Source organism: Pogona vitticeps, chromosome 2, assembly GCF_051106095.1.
Source record: "Pogona vitticeps strain Pit_001003342236 chromosome 2, PviZW2.1, whole genome shotgun sequence".
Classification (NCBI taxonomy): domain Eukaryota; kingdom Metazoa; phylum Chordata; class Lepidosauria; order Squamata; family Agamidae; genus Pogona; species Pogona vitticeps.
The window spans coordinates 138,261,542-138,285,915 of NC_135784.1; the positions used below are offsets into that span (position 1 = coordinate 138,261,542).

The 24,374-nt window shown below is 40.2% G+C and overlaps 1 protein-coding gene across 4 annotated transcripts in view; it reads left to right on the forward strand.

Moving 5' to 3' along the window:
• ABCC3 (ATP binding cassette subfamily C member 3) overlaps window positions 1–24,374 on the forward strand; it is a 96,935-nt gene that overhangs the window by 47,642 nt on the left and 24,919 nt on the right. For 3 of the 4 annotated variants that reach the window (XM_020815083.3, XM_078384224.1, XM_078384226.1), the window contains 13 exons: window positions 127–304; window positions 4,391–4,552; window positions 6,289–6,381; window positions 8,724–8,927; window positions 10,775–10,921; window positions 11,664–11,751; window positions 14,543–14,609; window positions 16,266–16,392; window positions 16,508–16,684; window positions 19,696–19,863; window positions 21,573–21,756; window positions 22,768–22,873; window positions 23,072–23,222. In XM_020815083.3, coding sequence (XP_020670742.3) covers window positions 127–304; window positions 4,391–4,552; window positions 6,289–6,381; window positions 8,724–8,927; window positions 10,775–10,921; window positions 11,664–11,751; window positions 14,543–14,609; window positions 16,266–16,392; window positions 16,508–16,684; window positions 19,696–19,863; window positions 21,573–21,756; window positions 22,768–22,873; window positions 23,072–23,222 — 1,852 coding nt within the window. Of the gene's footprint in view, window positions 1–126; window positions 305–4,390; window positions 4,553–5,888; window positions 5,998–6,288; window positions 6,382–8,723; window positions 8,928–10,774; window positions 10,922–11,663; window positions 11,752–14,542; window positions 14,610–16,265; window positions 16,393–16,507; window positions 16,685–19,695; window positions 19,864–21,572; window positions 21,757–22,767; window positions 22,874–23,071; window positions 23,223–24,374 lie in introns of all 4 variants that reach the window. The other variant, XM_078384227.1, reaches the window with a different exon arrangement.

A 24,374-nucleotide genomic window follows, 5' to 3' on the forward strand; every position in this document is an offset into this window, starting at 1 on the left:
TGCACTCAGGAGAACACTTTGCTGTGGTTAGAAGGAAGGGGTGTGCTGTGACTCGGTCCCACTAATCTCTGTATCCCCACCCCCACCCCTCTGTTGTCTGTTTATTTTTCCCATTTCCTTAAACAGCGTGTTAATTGGCTTCATCAAGAATGAACATGCTCCCTTGTGGTGGGGTTATCTGATTGCGGCTTCGATGTTTTTCTGTGCTGTGCTGCAGACGATCATCCTTCATCAGCACTTCCAATACTGCTTTGTTACTGGAATGAGACTGAGGACTGGCATCATAGGGATGATCTACCGAAAGGTAAGAGGAGGTTGATCTTCCTGCCTACCAGGGGGAGGCAGGGATGGGTTGACTAGGCAGGTAGGCATCAGCGGGAGGCATCTGCTGCAGAAATGTCTCTCAGATTGGTATCTGTGTGTGGGCGACCTGCCATTGGAAACAAAGCAGGCCACCTCTCTTTCCAGGAAATAGGCCCTGCTCAGATTATGATTTTATCTCTTATATTAATGATGCCTCTAAAGGATCTATTATTGTTTCACCAGGTGTAAATTGTTGTGGTGGTGGTTGAGTCAGTGGGTAGATATTGCTACAGAACCTGAACTGGCGTAACTCCTAGTTCATTTCCATGCCTCCATTATTCATAACAAAATGGCAACTAAGTGCACATGTCAGCCATACAATACCCTGACACGCATTTGATATGTTTTTGGTAAATGAGCAAATCATCTCGGAAAATGCATGGAATCCACAGAGTGTGCTTATTCTCAAATTATCTCTCATCTTGCATGGATAGATCCTCAGTCTCTTCTCAGTATTCTGGTATTTACAGTTTATTTGTAAAGACCTCCATGTAACTGAATTCCAGTCATACATGAACTGTTAGCCATTGGCCATGCTAATTCTTTAATGATTCAGGATTCTTCATCTAGCATATAGCCCAGGTTTTTGGTTTGATGATCCCAAATTCAGCTCCAGAAATGCCCTCCCTGCTCCCTAGGCATTTCTCCCTAGTGGCCTGTGTTGTACCTACCCTTTTCTCAGCTGGGCTTGGGTGACAGATGTCCCAACAACAATCTTGTCAATATTAAAGCCTTCCTTGACCATCCTTGCCTCTAGGGGGCCATGGGGCAGATGCGGCATTAGTGTATGTGTGAGAGAAGTCCACAATTACATGAATGAGGCGAAAGGAGTGGGTCTTTGTCATCCATTAAATGTCCTATCTTACAGCAGAATGCCTTTTGGAGGACAAACCTCCACATGATTGTGATATGTATACATGTATTTATGATATGCATAATCAGTTCTGTAGGATTTCTCATAGGGCTAGTCTGTTTGTGAATGGAACCCTAATATTAGTTATTTTTCATTATTTTGTTTTATTTTCATTCTATTTCACTTTTATATTAAAAAAAACATGGTGGCAAACAAACAGTACCAAAAACTATTAACCAGTGAAACCATTAGTGGCCTCAAAATAATCAGTAAATATCAACATTAGTAAGCATCTATTATATTTATTTATTACTTATTGGTTGTGTTTTTAGTCCTCTGAGCTGAAATAGATTATTTAGCTCTCCTTTTCCACACGTTGTCTTTACAACAATCCTGTGAGTCAAGGGTTTCTTTGAGCATACAGTTGGAGGGGGGAAATGAACAGATAGAAATGTACAGATAGAAACATAAACCCTGATGATTCACTAGTACAGTCATTCCATTCCTTCTGACTCTGCCTCTATCAACTCCAACTGCACTTTTATTTTCTCAACTGCACATTTTGTTTCAAAGTGAACACATAAAAAAAACCCAACCCTATCGTGAGGCAGGCTGACTGTGAGAGAGTGAGTGGTAGAAGGTCACTTGGTGAGTTTGTTGATTCAGTGGAAGCTTGTACCTAGCTGTTCCATGTTCTGATGCAACATAAAAACTACTATAACACACAGCCCCTCTATTAGTAGATGGCATGAACAGAAAATGATTTTTTTCATTATAATCAGATCTTTAGAGCTATCCATCTGTGCTCTTCCCAGTTTTAAACAATCTTTTGAATACAGTATTATTCAGATTGCCCTTGGTTCTGCTTTTGTGTATTAGCTATTCTCCAACACATCACATGTTATTACCTGCCCACCATTTAATTACTATCTTGTGAAGTGTTTACAATATTTGTAAACAACAACCTTAGCCCCAAAGCAGGTATGTGTAGGGTTAGCATGTATGGTACAACATTATCCCAAATGTTTTGTGAGGATGATAATTGACCACTCTCTGTTTCAAACTGGTAGTTAGATTTCTTTAAAAATTGTGTGTGGATGAGTATGTGACAGTTGAAATTATTATTGAATTAATAATTGTTGCATGAGTAGGTGAACAGTCTTGTTAAAAACTAAAACACATGTATGGAATAAGTGGGTGGTACATTTAAAAATACAGTAGTTGTACACAATTTGGCCGTTCCCTGCAATGAGAGCATTGTATATGTGCATGAAGTGTGGTACATGATATGCCGTGCTCTCAGTATCCCTGCTACAGCTGTTTGTGAAATCCTCGTAAATACTTAACCTTTGTGCCAGACTATCTCATTCGTGAGATGTTTTGCAAGTTCCTCAAGTCTTTGGTATAAACAAGATTATACTGTATATTTAGTGTGCCTATGTTTTGAGTTCTCAAATAAGCATCTTAAAACAATACGATGCATAATAGAAGCCCAGTTATTTCATTAGTGCCAGGCTTTTCATATATATATATATATATTTGCTTGAACAATGTAGAGAAGCTTTCATGACAACCATCTATTTAAAACAGTAATCAGACAGAGGGACATAAGTTATAAGTCTATTTTTTAAAAAAAGCTCTTGCTAGGGAGGAGAGTAGGCTCCACTGAACATAAGTTTTCTTTTTTATTCAAACCAATATTAGAAGAATATAACTTTTCTCTTTTTAAAAAGTGCATTATTGATCTCTATATGATAAGGAAAACAGGCCTTAAAGGCATAAAACTAGCAGTAGTTATATATATAAAATTTATAACTTACACTACAAATTAAACGAGTTATCCTTCAGCTTCACTGCTGGCAAGATGATTAAATAAAATAGAGTAAAAAACAAATAAAAACAGTAGCAACGTAATATATAAAAATCATAGTGATGAGATATGAACTGAAAAACCTACATGGTATACAAGCACTTGGAAAAATATATATCTTTGCCTTTGTTGAAAAAGGCATCCAAGTCACAGAGACATTCCAAAGATTGGTGCCACCACAAAGAAATTCTTAGCTTGTTGCGGGTTTTTCGGGCTCTTTGGCCGTGTTCTGAAGGTTGTTCTTCCTAACGTTTCACCAGTCTCTGTGGCCGGCATCTTCAGAGGACAGGAGTCAGAACACAGAACAGAGCACAGACAGTGTTCTGACTCCTGTCCTCTGAAGATGCTGGCCACAGAGACTGGCAAAGCGTTGGGAAGAACAACCTTCAGAACATGGCCAAAGAGCCCAAAAAACCTGCAACCACCATCAGATCCCAGCCGTGAAAGCCTTTGAGAATAAATTCTTAGTTCATTACTACGTTTATATGGAAGCAGCTTTGTGAAACAGTGCTCGTTCAGGTACCCCTTCTGAGTTTTGTGACCATATAGAGCTTTAGCTGAATTGTGCTTGGAAGTTCCCCTGTCAGAGTGTAATGGGTGAGATATGTTTCCACTGATGAGCAGCTCCAGTTAGCAAATATGGAGATATGGTTTGGGCTAACTGAAGTTTCCAAACAGATTTTGAAAATACTGTACTGCCAGGACTAAAGTTTTACAGTGGGAGTCCTAAATGGCATGTGTTGAGGCTGTCTGTTCAGAAAGGAATACATTTGACAAGTCAAAGCTGGCAGAAGATAATTCTTGGCCAAGAAAATGAGCTTGACTTTCTGATATCAGAAGATTGATCACAATCTACAAGTTACAAACTTGATCCTTCAGGAGCACCGTAGCCTGGGTCCAGAAAGGTGTTAAACCCTGCCTCCTTGGATAGATCAAGCAGATACAGGCCTAAATCCGATTGCTAGTCGTAGCTGGAATTGATTCACTGAATCAACAGCTGAATGATAAGTCAGCACTTGTGTAAATCCCACTAATTCAGAAGGGTTCAAAGGGCTGAACTGGAATAGCTTGTGAAGTGCAGGTCAGTGGGCTTCATGCTGACACTTGTTGACTATCTACCAAGGAGATCCAGCTTCAGCTCCCTGCTTGAAATATATCATAAGGGCTGTTGTAAGGGAAAAACAGTAGCGCAGGTAGGGAACCACGTACCATATACTGAGTTCCTTAATGGAAGTGTAGAATAAAAATGTTGTAGCAGAAGAAACCATGACTAAATATGAAAGTTCCTCTCTCTGTCTTTCCAGTCTTTAGTTATTACCAACTCAGCAAAGCGTTCCTGCACTACTGGGGAGATTGTCAACCTGATGTCAGTGGATGCTCAGAGATGCATGGATTTGACTATGTTCCTGAACATGTTATGGTCTGCACCACTGCAGATTTGCCTTGCTTTGTACTTTCTCTGGCAGGTACAAAACCTCTTGAGTTTTGTTTTGTTTTTGTTTTTGTTTTTTTGCTTTTTGCCTCAATGAGGCACATTGTGGAGTCATTAAGCTAAGTGATGATTCTGTTCTAGGGAAAATTTATTAGACAACACAATATTGCCAGCAACCCTTTTCCTCTCAACAAAATTCCATTTACTTATTTTTTTAAAATGTTCTACATGAACAAATGATGAGTTGAAGACACAATGCTGTTGGGGCACACAGACAGGTCACATTGTGCTTTAAGTTAAAGAAGCAAGGAAGGAATATTGAGGGGGAGGAGATTCTAAGCGGTGGAGGGAGGGAATCACTGTGGGATCACTTTTCTTAGCTCTTTAAAATAAATCTTAGATAAACAGAAAACCAGCTTGGCAGGTTCACGTTGTCTTCTTTTGACTCTCTGCACAGTATTGTGCCTGACACAATGGGGGTGCCCTTGCCAAGTATGTTATTATCACACTGGCTTGCAGTGAGGTGGTGGAAGCCTGCTCCTATTTACAGTGCCTGTGAAAAGCAGCCAAAGTGAAAACAAACTCTGAAGGATCGGATATCCCACTGTCCTCCATGCTTTCATCAACTAGAAACTATGGATGTGTCTCCACAAGGTGTAGAGGAAAAAAAAGAATAACCACAGGGAGTCCACAGAGCTGTCCTTTTAGAATGCTGTTGTGGCAACCTTATTTCATAAACATTTTACTAGAAGAATTGTAATTTCTGTTAACTAATTAATTAATTAATATTTCTATTCAGACTTTCTCCCAATTACTGGACCCAGGTTGGTTCACAAATTAAGAGACAAGCCACTGAAAAGCACAATACATTATTATATTATAAACAATGGAACATATATTAGTTTAAAAATAATTAGTTAAAATGCTGGAGAATGTAACGGTAACAAGAACTGAGAAGGTGCGAAAACTAAAGGGGAAAAGGGGGAGGGGATAGGCACAAAATACTGTGGCACTTTAAAGACTTAACAGATTTGTTGCAGTGTGAGTTTTAGTGGATTAAAATCACCTGTTTCAGACACCGAATGCTCCTATGAGGTCCTCTGTAGTTATCCATTTTCCCATGAGGGGTCATAAAGAGGTGAGGGTACAAGCAATAAATAAGGTCACAATGCATTGTTCCTTGTTAGGAGGGGAATAAAAAGACATTGATTACTTAAAACTGCAGGCCATAGGCTGGGTGATAAGATGTATACCAGACACAAGTCTACCATCTTTCTATAGCCTGCCATTCTCAGCAATCTGTGGCCTGATAGTCCCATTGCTGTGTCAACAATGCACTGTGACTTTGCCTGTCTCTTTACTCTCACCAGGTTATAAGTCCTCATGGAAACATGATAAATGGAGAGGGCATAGTGTATGTACTCCATGTGCCCGAAGGAGGAGGACATGATCAATAAAAGCTCACTTTCAAACAACATGGTTAGTTTTTTAAATGCCACAATACATAGTCTTTCGTTTTATTTTTCCTTTTCTCCCTCCTGTTCTGCCAACATGCTGAGATAGCCTAATACAGCTACTTTCTTTGGGGGGGGGGAATCAGGAGTGGGTTGTTTTTTGTTTTGTTTTTGTTTTGTTTTGTTTGTTTGTTTGTTTTTGGATCATTGCCCTTCAGCCTGCATGTCCACCAGTAGTGTTATCCAAAAAGGTGTTATATCCAAAGTGGCAGTTCAAGGTTCTGGTGATAACTTATATATTTTACATCCTTTGAAGAGTTTAGGAGCTTCAGTGCTGGCAGGAGTTGCTGTGATGGTCTTACTCATCCCGTTTAATGCCGTGATTGCGATAAAAACCAGGGCATTCCAGGTAGGTAAGCATTTTAACACTTTCCAAGCTTCATTTTGATGCCCTGCTGAGTCTCTGGGCAAAAAGCAGCAGGAAGATGATGATGATGATGATGATGATGATGATGATGATGATGATGATGATGATTATAATTATAATTATAATTATAATTATAATTATTATTATTATTATTATTATTATTATTATTATTATTATTATTATTATTATTATTATTATTATTATTATTATTATTATTATTATTATTATTATTATTATTATTATTATTGCTGGCCTGATAATCAGTATTCAGCTGATTGCCATATGAAGAGCTCTTCCTCATTGCAGTTGCTCGCCTGCCTTGGGATCTTTGCTCTTCCTTGTCCTCCTACCTTTTTGTTAGGCTCTTCCTAAGCCTGATATCAGGTCCTTGGGGGGCTGAGATGAAGCTGTTCCACATTTTGAGGGCTACTTCCTTGTTTGGACTTTAGTTGAGAATGACAGGATATGGTAAACGTTCCAAATCTGATTCTAGTCAAGAAACACAGTCCACGTTTTGATGTGGAGGAGAATGCACTCTTGCCTGCAGTGAGACACATAGACACACACACACACCCCATGTGAGGTGAGGCCCAGCTGAAATGGCCCTGTTGGCCCCTCCTCTCATAGCGCTTTCCTTCTACATCTGTCTGATTACCTCAGTATTTCACTGGTTAACTCATGTTTCAGATTGGACTTCCTTTCTGCCTGGGTCTCATTTAGAAGATTAAAATAATAACACATGTGGTGTAAATACAGTCTTATAACCACAGTGAAAGGGTCAGAAGCAGTAAAACATTTCTGTATTTACCCCTCATTTGGGGGAAAAAATAGCATACTGAGCTAAAACAATGCTTAACAGATCCCTGAAAGTGAGGAGAGAAGGCTACACAAATAGTCTCTCCTGAGAGGCTAGTTCATAATCCAGAATGAGTGAGAGAAGTCTCCTATTACCTCAGCAAATAAGAAGTTGGTAGCTCTGGGCATGCTGGAAGATCTTGTAGGTCTGCCTTTAGTAAATCAGAGGTTGACCTGCCGTTTCTGTCAGCCTGCTAATGAAAGGGTACACGTTGAGTTTTAAAATGTCTCATGTTTCTAAAATTGCCTTGAGTTTTACAGTTGGTCCTGATGGGCAACATCAGGCCCTAGCATCCTTTCCCATTCCTCAAGTGGTTAATCACTCAACTATGACTGGAACTATAACACCCAAATAGTATCTTCCCCTTCCTCCCCTGCTTTTTGTTTCTTCCTAGTATCCTATACTGGTGCTTTTTCTGCATTTCCACTTTTCAGTTGAGCTCTTGCTGTTTCTGGCTTCCTCACTCTCCCTGTTTCTCCAGAGCTGTTCTTGTATGGGTGGTCAGCTGAACAAGAGCACATGTTGAATTCAGTGAAAGGTAATGAGAAAACACAAAACTGCCGGTGAAGTGCATAATGCTATTAGACTGCTCTGCTTCACCTTTAAAAAGAACCCTTAATGGCAAATAGAAACCACATTGCTTTTCTCACACTATGTCACAGCAGTCCTTACATGACAAGTAAAGACTGAGATGTGATGAAAGAATCCATCTAGAGTATGGCTATACATTTGCAATGCTTGATTCGTGGCTTTCTTGGTTCCTTAATGATTAAGATGGGACTGTCTGGACTCTGGAAGGCCAACAAACAGGCAGAAGATGAGGGTGGTCTCAGTTTAGCTGTCAATACTATAGGAAGGAAATAAAGTGCATATTCTAGTGACTGATGTCTATGCTTCATACATTAAACATACCTAAAATGGCCCTCTGTGAATACACCTGAGGCTAGTGGCATTAAAGAGTCCAATAAGACTGCAACTGCAAACTAATGTGGTTTTCATAGAATCAATCTATGTATGTTATTGTTTATTCAGAATCCATTCCTGCCTACCTTCACTTTCAGCCATTTTCCAAAGTAAGCCAGGAATCTTTTTGACATTTGTGGCTTTGGATATTTTTAACTGGAGGTGCCGGAGTAAATAAAAATGGATTTTTAAATGGAGTTTTAAACATTTAAATTACAGTTCTCTTTAAAACTATTATATGTGTTGAATTATCTGAATATAAGATTGTTACCCAGTGTAATTTTAGAAATGGTTTGTCTTTAATGAACTAACATTAATGTGTGTTCGCATTAACACTAATGTGCCCAAAGTGTTAGGTATTTTTGTAATATATTAATATGTTCTTGATATCTGCCATTTTTGTTATTTGTGATTTCTAGTCATTGAGGTGCAGGAATTACAGTGCAAGGAAACAATTTTGGCATAATCATTTTTGCCTAATTATGTTCTCTAATTATCTTCTTAGGTGGAACAAATGCGCTATAAGGACTCACGTATTAAGCTAATGAATGAAATCCTAAGTGGCATAAAAGTACTCAAGCTCTATGCCTGGGAACCATCCTTTGCAGAAAAAGTTCTAGAGATACGGAAGAATGAACTCCGCATTTTGAAAAAATCAGCCTACCTAAATGCCATTTCAACCTTTGCATGGATCAGCGCACCATTTCTGGTAAGTTTTGTTGGTTATTTTTTTATCACTGGCGCTGCATGTGACATGGGAGAACTACCGTTCATTCTAAAAAAGATGCAATGACTTGACTTCTGTCTAAAGCAGATAAATTCACTCTGCTGCCTGGAACCCATCACTACCTGGTAAGGACAATAAAGAGGAAAGATGATTAAATAGATCTGACTAGTCTTCACACTATCACATTCTAAAACTGTTATGTCCATAAAAACAAAATAGCATGACTGGTAGACTGATCTGTTTTATTTATTGCTCCAGTGATAACTAATAAGGAAAGAACATAATGGAGAAAGTTTCCTTCTCCAATTTTCTCCCAGCATCTGACAATCCAACATCCCTCTCAACATGAACACTTGTGAATTCTGCTATAATGACTAGCAGCCATTAAGACAACTAAGCATTTTATATGCTCCATGAATACAGTTCCTTTATAAATCTGTGATCTCCTCCAAGTGTTATTTACACTAATAACCATACCAAATGTCATGTGGCAAGGAAAATTAGGTGTGTAATGAGGTACGTCCTTGCTTTTCTCTGTCAATCACAATCAGAGAGTAACCTTGAATTCTGGTGATTACAAGAAAAGGTGATGGATTCTTCTCTGTTGCCACTGCTCTGCATTGTTTATCATCTGCATACAGATAGCTACATACTAGTAATGGACTGATCTTAAAATATCAGTTCTTGTATAACCAAAGTGGCACCATAGGCACACAAGAGGTATTAGCAGGTTTGGCAGATCTCTGGGTTTTACAGAAATATACAAAAAATGCTTAGGAAAAGAAAACCTGTCACAGGAGGGGGAAACCCACAGCAGATTGAGCATATTCAATGGCCCTAGAGTACTATCAGTCTATTAGGAATGGATAACAGATGCTGTTGAGGGAATTGAAAGGAGTGGAAATAGAGCCGTGTAGAGGGAACCTTATACTACGTTGAAGTACATTGAACAGGTAGCACTCCAAACTGCTGCAGGATTTTTAACTTTACCAACTTCAGGTTTTCCATCCCTCTTATCTTTTTCCAAAGTAAAATGCTTCAAATACTTTCCTAGCTTTCTATCACTGATCACTTTAATGATTGTTTCCTATCTCAACGTTACCTTTCATATCTGTTGTTAGATAGAACAACCAGAACAGTGCACAGTATTTTATATGGTTAGCACAAAGATAGTTGCAATATTATTTTTAACCAGTTTCCCAATTGCTCCCTGTTTTTATAAACTTGAATGTCTATTGTGTGTACCTGGCAGGGAGGTTGGGGTGGCAGAGTTCCTCCTATGTCACACACATCTATTTATGTTTTAAGGAAGCTGGCTGTCAATAGAAATTGTTTACTTTGAATTTTGACAGCCCAGAAATAGCCGCTGTGGTTCTATGGATAGATTCTTCCTCCTGTTTTTATTAGCTTCCCCCTTTCCTTAAAAACTATGTGTATTCACTACACATTCCAAATACATAGGAGAAAACATAAAGAAGAATATCCATTTCAAGGTCGATCTCCTTGGGACCCACAACTCTGTACATTCATTTTCTGTTGCCTTTCTCTCTTTTAGGAGGAAATGCGGGCAGAAAATTTCCATTTTGTATATCAGACCCATAGTGAACAGGGAACCAATCCGGTGTATTGTTATAAGAGAAAACTGAGTTGTTGTTGCACTTGTTGTTATTGTTCTAATGGACATATTCTGGAAGTTGATCAGCTTGTTTGCATTATATTTGTGTTTCTCAGAGTGGTGCTGTACTTTTTCTTTCTCTAGCAGATCAGTATAACAAGTTGTTCTTTCATCAACAATTGTTGTTCATGCAGTATATTTTTCTGGCTTCCAGGTTGCCCTGACCACCTTTTCTGTTTATGTCACTGTGGATGAAAATAATGTCCTAGATGCAGAGAAAGCCTTTGTGTCTCTCTCCCTTTTTAATCTCCTAAAATTCCCACTCAACATGCTACCTCAGGTCATTAGCAACATTGCACAGGTAAGAATGGTGCCAGCTAAAAAGAAAAAAACACACAGAATTCAAACAAAAAAACTTTGAGAATGATTGTCTGGGCCAAAGTAGACGCAACTGTAGCAGACCTTTTAGTTCAAATCCATTGCCTCAGTCACATTAGGGCCACAACTTTTTATGCCTTGAATGCTCCCAAGGTGACTACGTATATCAAATGTATTTGTATCTATTTACCCGTTGATGCTAAAAAAGAAAAAAAACTACAAATGCACCATTATAATGTTTACACCCACTAAGAACTATTAAAAATAATTCAGTCCAATAAAATATACAACATACTAGACAGACAGTAGAGCATTATATGAAATTTAAAAAACAATGCCTACTCAACTCCTGTTTTATACAGGAACTACACACAGGTTTAAACTCTGCTGTGTTGTGTGATGCGTTCAGCCAATGTAAAAGTGGCTATGGATGTTCTGACATGCTATAGCTGCTACCCCTTACAAAGCAGTAAGCTGGTATGCTAGAGTGTGAAAGTAAAATTTTGGGCTACAACTTCTACAATTCCCTTGCAACATGGCCACATGCTATGATGTCTTGGCGGTTCTGGATGGAGTGGTCAAAAAAAAAAAAAAGCAAGGTTGTCAAGGTCTGGTTCATTAATGCACAGTGAATATATAAATTGCTGGGCTCCCTTATAGGACAAAATTTGCAAGATGTTTTATCTCATTAAAATAACAGTTTTTTGTGTGTGATTATCCCTCAGACAAGTGTTTCATTGAAGAGAATTCAGCAGTTTTTGTCACATGATGAACTTGATCCTGGCTGTGTGGAAACCAAGTTAATTACTCCAGGTAAAACACTGCTCTGGTAGATCTGGCACAAAGGGTGAGGCAGAAAAAGTTTCATTGGCATGGTGGAGTTGGATTCCAACATCTGGAGGCTGCAGAGCATAGATAAATTTCAGCCAGCAAACCTCAGACATCTAAGGTTGAACTTTGATGTCTCCTCAAACACTTCTTTTGTGACAGGCACCTTAAACATTCAGCTGTGAATGAGCATTTTGAACTGGTGCTAGAGATGTTTCTGACAGTATTCCTTTAATATACATTTCATTTGATAATCTTGTTTGCATGTTGCACTAATGGGAAATATGAGGAGGAATACCATTTGGTCTCTTAGGAATGTCAGCTTATACCTTGCAAAACAGTCCTCGTTTTAAAGAAGTTTGACATTTATGAAGTAGTTCCATTAATGCAAGATGATGGAATTTTCCCAGTCTGTTCCTCACAAAATTTACAATAATTTGTCTTAGTCCTTTCTAACATGATTTGTGGAAGCAGTAGTAAGTTATCATGTAATTTGTGTGTTCAGCGATATTTTCCAGTTTACTTAAGAGAAAACCTCCTAATGTATCCAAAGCCTTAAAAGTGTGCTGTAGTCAGTTGTTTTCCTTTGTACATAGTGATAGACTGTGGTTGATTGCGATGGAAAATGAGCTTAGTCTTGCACAAGACTTTCACACTTTTCCCTTCCTCTTCTAGCAGTTTGCTTTGAAACAAAACTTTGTAACATAATAGAGAACTGATTTGTTTCAAGCAAACTATGTAGTTAAGATTATCACAGTGTTGCATTTTGATGATTCAACAAATCACAGTTATCAGAAAAAAGAAGCAAAAGCTTCCAATCGCCTCCTCTTCATTGACATGCCAGAGACAAATAGGAAAAGTGAAGTACATGAGCCCATGAAGAGACGAAGCTTATTCCCACAACAATAAACCATGGCTTTTTGTGACATGAGAACACAGCCAACGTGAATTGAGTACGATGTGAGGAGAAGTATCAAGTAACTCTCTGCAATGAAGCCTCTGAATTCCACAGATGAAAAAAGGAACGGAAAGGAAAAAACAAAGAATGAAAGCAAAGTGTGCTGCTTATATTCCACCCCATAGCACTCATAGCACTTAAAACACTCCCTGGGTGGTTTACAATTTAATTATGCAGTTTACACATTACCCCCCACCCTGCCCAGCAAGCATGAATATCTTGCAATGTCGTGTGAAGAGTTATAGCTGTTGCACATGCTTGTTAGAAGAGGCCTAAGGAACATTTAGATCTAACAAGCTGATGAAGATTCGGTCACCTAAAGCTTCCTATAGGCTGTTTCCTTTCCTGCTGTAAAGCTTCCTTCACTCATCTCTCAAAGAAGTCAGAGGAGCCTTGTGATAAGAATACAGTTCCACAAGTAAAGCCAACACGTTCCTCGTCTTTGAAAGTGAAGGAAGCAAAGCAGAGCTGCTTAGGATCCGGTCTGCTCTTGTGCATTCCCCATTGCACCCTTCCTGGTGACACTTATGGTCTTCCAACACTTTAATAGTGTTTGGGATGGCCTTTACATTTTCAGAAAAAGGGGATAGCATGAAACTATCCTTGAGCTGCTGAAAACCAGACTGCAGAAAGTACTTGAGAGTAATCGCCAGAGAACAGCTATGTCTGGCTGAGGGAGATAAACAAGCACATATTTCTGTAATTGCTGCTGGATAATCATTTAAGCTGGAATTGTGGGATGTTCCCTACTTTAAAGTATTTCTTCTTATTCCATAAATACAACTGTTGCACAGAGGATAATGTCACTGGAGAAACCACTTTTCCAGAGCATGCTATAAGACATCCACTAAGCAGCCTCTCCAAAGTGTATCTTTTTTTAATGCTTAAAATGTTGATCCAGCACTGACCTCAATAGCATGACTCATGGCCAGGCCTGTGACAGGATGTTACTCAAGGAACAAGAAAGAAGGAAACATCTTACAGTGGTTCCTCATATCTCATTAACAATTCTTTCTCATCAGCCTTCTCTGCATTCTACCAGTTCTTTCACATTAAAGAAGCTTGGCTTCGTATCACCATGATTCTCTCTCCCACCTCTGTGACATCTCTTCTTTCTTACTGTATAATCCTATGCATGATGATTCAGTGGTGGGTCTTAGGGATTTGAGTGAAACTTATCCCAGTGCAGATGATGGATTGATCTATTTCATTAGCTTGCTATATTGTCTGGGCTTTTAAATTTTTACACAAAAAGATGCACACATTTTGCTGCATAGTTATGTGTGAACAAAAAAAAATGGTATGCATTTTCCCCACATATATGCATTTTTGGCCAGATTTTGCAAAGCATCAGCCTGAGTCCTGAAATAGGTTTAAACTGTCCTAGGTGTAATTGTGTGAATTATGACACTGACTTACAACTAATTAATGAATTGTTGCACACAATCCTGACCATGAACTAGTCACATTTCTTCACATGCCACTCAGAATGCAAGTGGTAAATTGTTAACAATCAGCAGTTGGCCACAGCAATTTATGCCTGCCAACATAAATCTACATAGAATTCTCACTTTCCTTGTAAAAGACATCTTTGCAAGCAATTTGACATAATATGCACATTTCTGATTAGATGATTATATCACTAAATTTGGTGAAGTGTGAAAACCAAAGTATAAGTGTGTCACATCTCAAGAAGTACAAATTAAGTCAGCTCATAATGAAATGAAATGCAAATAAATATCTTCCCCTTCCCAAATCCCTGGTCAGCGTATATAGGATTGCAACCTTACATTCCCTTGTTTCATTTTTTAAAAACAGGTTATGCTATTACTGTGCATGATGGAACATTCAGCTGGGCAAAAGATGGTGAGCCAACTCTGAAAGAGTAAGCAGGCTTAAGTGAATTGGTTTTGCTACTTCCGCCTCTAAGTTCAAAGAAATTTGTGGAATCATTAATGTTATTAACCGAGAGAAAGGTGGCATATAAATAAGACAAAGTGATTAATTAATGGGGTAATGCCTACTATTCCACCCCCTTCCCCGAAAAGCTAGTTTTTTGTTTCAAAGGGTTGAATATCAGTCTTTTACAGTTGCAGGTTAAGAACAGTATCTTAAAACATTTGTCATGTCTGGAATGTTGGGTCTTTAGTTTTTCTTGTGTTTCCCTCTTTTGTATCAAAACAAACAAAAATGCATTATACTTGTTATACTCTATTTAAGATTGAGTCTACCCTTTGAATGGATTATCTGGCCTAAAGGTGCACCCAGGCTTTTTTGGTTTGCTTATCCGCTTTCTGCAAGATGAGATGATTGCTCATCCATCACTCTCACAAGGTCATTTTGTACATTCAGCAAAAGCATGATAAACAATGCTGACTCAATGTACACAGCATCTGTTGCACTGAATTGCCATTTTAAGGGCAATTATAAAAATTCAGGCAACTGCCTTCTTAAGTGTGAGAAGCATTACTAAGTTCAGAAGTACAACAAGCCCAAAGAAGATTGGAGACACAAAGTCAGCTTTTTGACAGTTTATATTTAGAGAGGAATTCCTGACAGTGCATGTGTTTAAGATACGTTCTGGGAGCTTACAAGTGGAGGAGATACATGATCATGTTTCAGATGACCTAGTCAGCATGAATCAGCTTTTTCTAAGGTTCTTGCTATTTCAACCACCTTGCAAAAAGTGTGTGCAAGTTATGACTCAGCAAATTCTCTGGTGGTGGTGGGGAGAATCTTCTGAAATGTAGAATGGGATGAGTTGTGATAATACATATCAGAACGTATGGTAGAAATTAGTGTTGGAAAACATCATTTGAGAGATCACAAGAGGGCATCCTCTGTATTCCAGCTTCAAATAGTGTCTGCCTGTTGGCCCTCTTGATCAACCAGAGTGCAGGACACATAATAACAGGTTCAAGCTACAGGAAACCAAATTTAGGCTGAATATCAGGAAAATAAATCTTATTTTGTGCAGTGGGAGGGAGAAGGGCAGTGGGAAGGGGGCAGGCTGCATTGGGGGGAATAAACCAGGATCTTCGGAAAATTGTTTTAAGAGTTTGTGGTTGGTGTCAGTTTGGGTTCTCCTGTTAGGACAAACCTAAACTGACACGAATCAATGAACCAGTTAATTTCAATGAACTTCCTGGTTCGTTTTTGGATTCATGCCCATCCCTAAACCAAATCTAGGCAAACTTATTAAACCAAGTCCTTAATGGAATGTTTCACTAAACTCTTGGAAGGGAAAATATAGCATACCTCATGCAAAATGGTGGGTACAAAACCTACCCACCATTTAAAGGAAGAAAGACAATGTTTAGTACTTGTATAAAGACACATTCCAGAGGGGGAGCTATCTTAGTTTGTTGGAGCAACCACAATAAAGATCCAGTGACATTTTAAATAAATAGGCTGTAGTTCTCAAAAGCTTAAAATACCACACAATTCTTGCTTGATTTTTCTTTGTAATCATTATAGCAACCCAGTTTGCTTCTTGACAAAGAATCCCACACTGGTTTCCCCACTTTGTCTTTTCATACAGTATAAATTGGATGGTCCCTACTGGTTCTTTGGTGGCTGTTGTTGGCCATGTGGGCTGTGGGAAGTCTTCCCTGGTGTCAGCACTTCTTGGTGAAATGGAGAAGCTCCGTGGGGAAGTGGCTGTGAAGGTTGGTCCACAATATTGTAAAACAGCATTTTATCAACTTTGAACTTTTATTAATCTATGTGCCTTGTAAACTGACCTCTCTCTGTCTGTGTCTGTTTCTATATAACTCCTTACAGGGTTCAGTTGCTTATGTACCCCAAATAGCCTGGATCCAGAATGCCACTTTGAAAGATAACATATTGTTTGGCCGCCCCCATAATGAGCAGAAGTACCAAACTGTCTTAGAGGCATGTGCCTTGAAACAAGATCTTGAGATGTTGCCTGGGGGGGATCAGACTGAAATAGGCGAGAAGGTAAGGACCACAGCAATAATCACAGATGATACTATAGAAGGGAACTTTAACCATTTATCAATGTATTTTAATTGTGTTTTTAAACTGTTTATATTTTAATTGTTTTAAGGTGGTTTATCAGTGTTTTTTCATGCTTTGAGCACCACTCTTTGATAACAAGATGATGGATGGATGGATGGATGGATGGATGGATGGATGGATGGATGGATGGATGGATGGATGGATGGATGGATGGATGGATGGATGGATGGATGGATGGATGGATGGATGGATGGATGGATGGATGGATGGGTGGATGGATGGGTGGATGGATGGGTGGATGGATGGATGGATGGATGCCCAAGAGCTGCCAAGAAAATTAAAAGGGACTGAAAACATCACAAAAGAGCAATGAGGGATCTAGACTAGAAATGCAAATCTTAGGTTCTGGGTTCCAGTAAGGTATTCTAAGAGGTGAACTGAAGGAAAGCAAGGACAGAAATCAGAGCTGTGAGAATAAAGATCTTCTATTTCTCCTCTCAACCCTCCCATACTGTCTTTCTTAAGATCCAAGCAGGTAATACAGATAGCACATAATCAGAAGCTGGAAGCTGTTCTGTGCTGGATATGGATTCTCAAGTCCATATTTACTTCCTGATGACCAGGCATCAAAAACCAACAAAGTAATATTCAAATTATAGGAGGTAAAGGGATCCTGGACCATGACAAGCAGAGCTTTTAAAGCACTTAAGGAATTCCCATTCTAACATGCTGTCTCTATCACCTAGTTTAGCACTAAATTGAAAAATAAGTGCCACAGCATTAAAGTCTTCATGGGAAATAAGGCCTCCAATTTGATAGCAGGCCTTTCAAAGAGTGTCTGCTGGTTACGACTATTCATGCACTCTACATATGTTTACATTTTCTCTTCTTATCCATGCCCCTATGTGACTGGACACACCTATTGAATGCCTGGATAGGTAAAGGTAAAAGTAAAGGTTCCCCTTGACAATTTTTGTCCAGTCGTGCTCGACTCTAGGGGGTGGTGCTCATCCCCGTTTCCAAGCCACAGAGCCAGCGTTTGTCCGAAGACAATCTTCTGTGGACACATGGCCAGTGCGACTTAGACGCGGAATGCTGTTACCTTCCCACCGAGGTGGTCCCTATTTATCTACTTGCATTTGCATGATTTCGAACTGCTAGGTTGGCAGGAGCTGGGACAAGCGACGGGCCCTCACTCCATTGCGTGGATTCGATCTTACGACTGCTTGGTCTTCTGACCCTGCAGCACAGGTTTCTGCGGTTTAGCCCACAGCGCCACCACGTCCCTTCTCCAGAAACACCTAAAATGGAAAGATACCACTGGATCCAAGGCAGTCCTTAGCAGTCCACACATCATTCATTAGGGCCATTTTTTAGGCGTCAGTGGGTATTGGTTATTTAAATCTCTGCATCCCTGCTTTAAAATGCTGCAGCCTGTTTTTGTACAATGTCTTGAATCCATCCAGAGAGGAGAAGTGACCCACCAAGATGAACCCAAATTGCTACAGCAGATGATGCTTTGTATTCATGATTCAGGAGTGTATTAATAGCCTCTGTTTGTTAACCAATCTGATCTAAAAGAACAACTATGATAAGAAATACCCTCAATGTGTAAGCATAGGCTACGTGTTAACTTTTCTCTGAAACAATTTCCCCAGAATATTACTACTCTTCAAGTGTATCACCATATTCTGTACCATGAGAATCACAAAAAGAGTCATGCGGGCTCAGGCCAATGGCCTATGTGTTTCAGCACCCTATTTCTCACACTGGCGAACTAGATGCCCATGGGAGGCTCACAAGCCGGACATTAGGGACAATATCCTTCTCCCACTATTCCCCCCAACCAGCAAATCTTCAGAGGCATCATATTTTATTTGTTTATTGAGAGATGTTTAAGTTGCCTTTTCCAGGCTGTCCAAAACAGGTTTGAGCATATGAAAACTAGTATATCAGTACTGGTAGCCACTGATAGCACCATCTTCCCTAAATTGATCTAACTCCCTTCTAAATCTTCCTCAGATTGCTCCTTCTTCGCTTGCCTTTCAGACAGCCATGAAAGGATGATTGTCTGCTTCAGTAATTAGTACAAAGTTATGTGTCCAGCTAGCATGAGTCTGTTGTTTTGCACCTATCTGCCGCCCTGTTTCTAAACTTTTGAATTTTACATGTTTAGAGTTCTGATGTCACTACTCTTGAGAGTCCTTGACTTGAAGGGCGGCAGAGACACAGCAAATAAATAAATATGTGAATGTTGAAAGCAGCTGCCCTATAATGCAGCGACCACATGGCCAGTTTGTTAGTTGCTTGACTGTGTGTGTAAAAATCTCTTTTATCAGCCGTCATGGCAACAGCTTTGAAGCGGGGAATGATGCACAGTATTGCCAATCTTAGCTGGAGTGAGTCTATGCCTGATGTTCTCATGAGTGAGATTACTATCAGTCTGAAGTAGAGATAGCCTCATGTGGTCCCCTGGCTTCCCTGTGTGATTCCATTAGGGCCACTGACCTCTCCATGGCTCTCAAACCTTCCACATTTTTTTTTAAAATCAAACCAGCTTCTCGTGCCTTCTAAGGTGTGGAGGACATTTTTGCCATGTCTTTGTCAACCTGGATTAGGGCCAAGGGGAGGGCTTTTTCAAAACTGAGAATGATTGCTGGTCACTCTGAGTACTAGAAAAATAACTGGGTCTAAAACAAAACAGGGATGAAAAAAAATATGGGGAAGTAGCTCTTCACAGCCCAGTGAAAATAAGATATTGGGAGGTACTGAGGTTCATTTAGGATTTTTAGAGCCAGGGGTGAGGTCTGGAGGAGGCAGATGTGACCCATGGATCTCTAGAAGTAGCAACATTCTCATGAACGTTGTAATGAAACAGCTGGGTTCTTGATCACATGGGCCATTTAATTGTTTTGGCCTCTCTCCTAGTGAGAACTGATAACACCACTGAATTTAAAAGTTGTGACATGCTTCTTTTTCCTTTCATCCAGGGCATCAACCTTTCAGGTGGCCAGCGACAACGGGTGAGCCTGGCCCGTGCGGCGTTCAGTGATGCTGACATTTATTTGCTAGACGATCCTCTTTCAGCGGTGGATTCCCATGTGGCCAAGCATATCTTTGACAAAGTCGTTGGACCAGAAGGAGCTCTTAAAGGAAAAGTGAGGCCACAATAATCTAAACATCTCTATGCCTGCAAGCAGTGATGCCTAGTAAAGACCATGGCGGCATGTGTAGAATCTCAGGTTTCCTTTTAGAAAGAGATTCTCATTTGTAATCCTCAGTATTGTAGAAGAAATTATGTGTGTGAACTGTTTTCCCTATCTTAGTAGGTGATTAGTGCAGAAGTTTCAGTAATCAGAGGTTACTTTCTGAGACAGTAAATCCACTGTGAGGCTTCTCTGCTGCTGAAAACTCCATCGGGCACAGCGTTTTGGGAGAAGCCTCGCGGTGGGGGAGAAAGACCGGATCGGCTCCTGCCTTTCTCCCCCACCGTCCGGCTCCCTCCCTTTTCCAAACTGTTGGGGCAAAAGAGCTAAAGAAGCAGCCTCTTCACCACCAACAGTTTGAATTTCCTGCCCTTTTACCCTGACCTTTTCGTCTGTACGTCGAAGCTCCGGCCGCAAGTTGATCCAAAATTTTGCGGCTGGAGCTGTACATAGGTCAAAAAGTCCGTAAGTGGGGCCATTCGTAGGTCGAGACTCCATTGTACGCAGAAGTGGTTTATCATTTCTTTCTTCTGGGGGTCCTCCTGCAGCTGTGTAGCTTGCCCAGAGCCACGCAGGCTGGCTCTTCCCCTAGGAGATACAGTGGGAATTTGAACTCACAACTTCTGGCTTTGCAGCCAGATACCTAGAACAGTGAGCTACCCAGCCAGCTTTATACAGTGGATCCTCTACTTAAGGAATTAATCCATATTGGAACAGTGGCTGTAAATCAAAAAGTCTGTAGGTCGAATCTCCATTGATCTACAATGCATTGAAAACTGATTAATCCCACAACTGGCAGTTTTTATTCTATTTTTGTTCCATTTTGGTTTTTTTCTGGTCTGTAAGTCGATTCTCCACCTGCAAGTCGAATCTAAATTTTGCAGCCAGAGAAGTCTGTAACTCAAAAAGTCTTTAAGTTGAGCCGTCTGTAAGTCGAGGGTCCACTGTACTTTGGTAGTACTACTAAAAGAACAATAAGGGGGACCTGCAGTGGCCCAGGCTCCTGCCTACATTGTAGCCACAAACACCTTCTCTCTCCTTCCTGCAGTGCTCAAGTTAAATGCAGTGGTGGAAATCCACAAGCCTTGGTTGTCATTTTACACAAGTCATGTCCTCTCCTAATCATGTTCTTAAAACAGGAGCCAAGGACCTTGTTGCATATAATTCAGTCATTGAACCTGAGTAGACAGTCTGAGTAGACAGTGCAATGAAGAATGAGATAGGAAGTAATCGGGCGGGCAGCGGAGACAGCAGCAGCAGGAGATGGAGGTAGAGGAGCAGTTGCCCATTAGCTGCTCCTCTGCCTCCATCAAGGGTCAAAATTAGAGGATCATTTTATACATTGGGGGGGTCGTATACACGGTAAAATATGGTATGTTTTGAGACTGTTCTGGTTCCTCTTTAGATTTTTTTTAATGAATCCTTTGTCTTTTACTTGGTGAAGCTCAGATTTCCATGCCACTAATCGTTGCCAAGCCAAAATCAACCCTAACCAACCCCAGCAATGCACAAACATCTTGTTCACCTGACGACAATTTGTAGTTGTCATTCACTTCCTGACGAGAAGCCTCTTCTGTGTTTATTCTCATTCACACTGTTGTTAAGAATACTTTGAAGTTAGCAAGGTATCTTTTGACCCCTGTTCTGTTTTCATTTTTCAGACTCGCATTTTGGTGACCCATGGCATCAATTTTTTGCCCCAGGTGGACCACATTGTGGTTCTTGTGGATGGTAAAATCTCTGAAATGGGGTCCTACCAAGAGCTTCTGCAACAGAATGGGTCCTTTGCAGATTTCCTGCGCAATTATGCCCCTGATGAAGACATAGAAGAAGATGAGCCAACAAGTGAGACCATTTTTCCTGTGTTTCGCTCCCACCACCCGCACGTGTGTCTTTTGATGTCTTTAATCTGTTAGATTAGAGGCTGGGAACAGTTTCGAACTGGGGCTTAAGAGGTTGTGTTTGATATGTAAATGAAAAGATGAGCACTTATTCATATAAGGACAAATTTGAAAACCAGGGAGAAAATGAAAAAAAAAACACATAAGTAACATGTAAGACCAATTTTTAAAAAAAGTTTCCATTAGAATTAAAACTGAGTGGACCAGAAGCTTTTTGTAGTCTGGTTTACTTTTAAGGAAACTGGCTGCACTTAGGGTCAAAAGTAAGAAATCTTTTCATCTTCCTTTCATTCCTTTGCATAGTAATCACATTCCCATGGCTGGATCGGGACAAGTGCTCGAGTAAAAGCAAAAAAGCAAAGCGTGCTGCTTATATACTGCCCCATAGCGCTTCAAGCACTCTCTGGGTGGTTTATAAGTTAATTATGCAGGCTACACATTGCCCCCCCCCCAGCGAGCTGGGTACTCATTTTACCGACCTTGGAAGGATAGAAGGCTGAGTCAACCTTGAGCCGGCTACCTGGGATTGAACCCCAGGTCGTGAGCACAGTTTTGGCTGCAGTACAGCGGTTTAACCACTGTGCCACGAGGCTCTTCCTTAAAGCTAGTTTCCTTAAAAGTAAACCTCACTTTAATGTACTACAGTCAGAGATTCCAGGATCATCTGGGACCTTTGTGATCACTTCTTAAGAGCATGTATTGGGGTCCTAATGGTCTAGATTTTTTTGGAGCATGTCCAGCCTCATAAGCTACCCAAACCTCATGGTTAAATGGAACTGGAAGGGAAGGTTAGAGACCTGAATATGCTGGAGTTTATTATTTTCGAAGAACTGAGATGATTTACTTATTTCCACGTGGTTCTCACTTTTTATAGTTTAGGAAGCAGTGCACTCAACACAGGCGTCTTGTGCAAGAGAAAGGCTACATAAGTTAAAAATTTGCTCTCCCTTTGCAGTCATAGAGGATGAGGAGGTCTTGCTTGCTGAAGATACACTCAGCAACCATACAGATCTGGCAGACAGCGAACCAGTGACCAACGAAGTCCGCAAGCAGTTCCTCAGGTAACCTCAGGGCCTGCTTCTAATTTATATATTTATTGCATTTATACCCCGCCTATCTAGTCGAACGACCCCTCTAAAGACTGTGCCCTTGGCCATAGAAATCAAAGTGCATTTGCTTGTCCTGAAGTTCAGCAGCCTAACAGTCACCGTTCTTTTGTTCTCTCTCTCTCTCTCATTCTCTTTTTTTAAAAAAATTAGACAACTCAGTGTAATATCTTCAGATGGGGAATGCCCGAGCAAAATGTCAACCAAAAGGAGGGTGTGTGATAAAAAGCCACTTGAGCCTCCCGCCCCCAAAAAAGGTTCACCTGAGAAACTCATCGAGGCAGAAACAGCTGAAACTGGCACAGTAAGAACCTCTTGATTTTAATAAAACAAGAAAAAAAAATATTGAAGCTTTAAGTTGCCTTTTGATTAATTGTAGGGCAGTACATTTTTCCCCAGAGAATTATTTTGCTAAAGAGTCCAACACATTAAATTAAAAAGATTTAAATTATGTCCGTGATCATAATTATTTTATATCCATTGATGTCAAACACAATGTTTCATTGGTTACTCATGACATAACAAAGGAAGGTATAGTATTTATTAGTTGTTAGCTGGGTTTTTTTTTTCCTTGTTTGTCTTTGCTTGCCTGAGTTTTTTGTTTGTTCCTTTTTACAATGAAAGCAGCAGATGAGTTTGAACACACTATGATGTGTCTTAGCCATTTTTAACTTTGTGACCAATTCTCCGGAGCTCTGTGTGGAGGCTCCGCTCCCTGTGCACGAAGTTCCAGCCACAAATGGGAGCGAACAGGCGGGATACACTTGCTCAGCTATGTGCGCCCAATGGAGCGGCACGCCCCTGCACGCCAGCACAGCTTAGAGGGAACCTTGGCTACTTATATGTCACCCCATAGTTCTCAAAGATCTGTCTGCACAGTTTACAGTTATGCAAATTATACATTGCCCCTCCATCCCCCGTGAGCTCAGTACTCAAGTTGCCAACCTAGGAAGGAGGAAAGTTGAGTCCACCTCCAACCAGCTACCTGAGTCCAGGATCAAACTTAGGTTATGAACAGAGTCTTCACTGCATCACTGCATTTTTAACCACTGCACCACAAGGCTCCTCAAGGACAGAAATAGAGCTCTTCCGATGTTGTTAGACTGCAAGCATAGAGGCTGGTGTGAAATAAAGAGAGTTGCAGCTCAACATCTGGAGGTTTTTATGTGGCCCTCCAATGCCTAAGCAAATAAAGAAGCATAAAACAGAAGCATGGTGTGATGAGGCATCCAGAAATACATATGCTTGGCCTTCATCAATATCAGCTAAATAACAACCTCTAGTCATCAGCAACATCTATTGGTTGTCATCCTTCGGTGTTAGGTGCCGAACATGCTAAATTTTCAGTGCCTGGCACCATTGTGAGCAACCTTTACTTTTCATTCATTCATTCATTCATTCATTCATTCATTCATTCATTCATTCATTAACTTATATGTCATCCACACTACCCAAA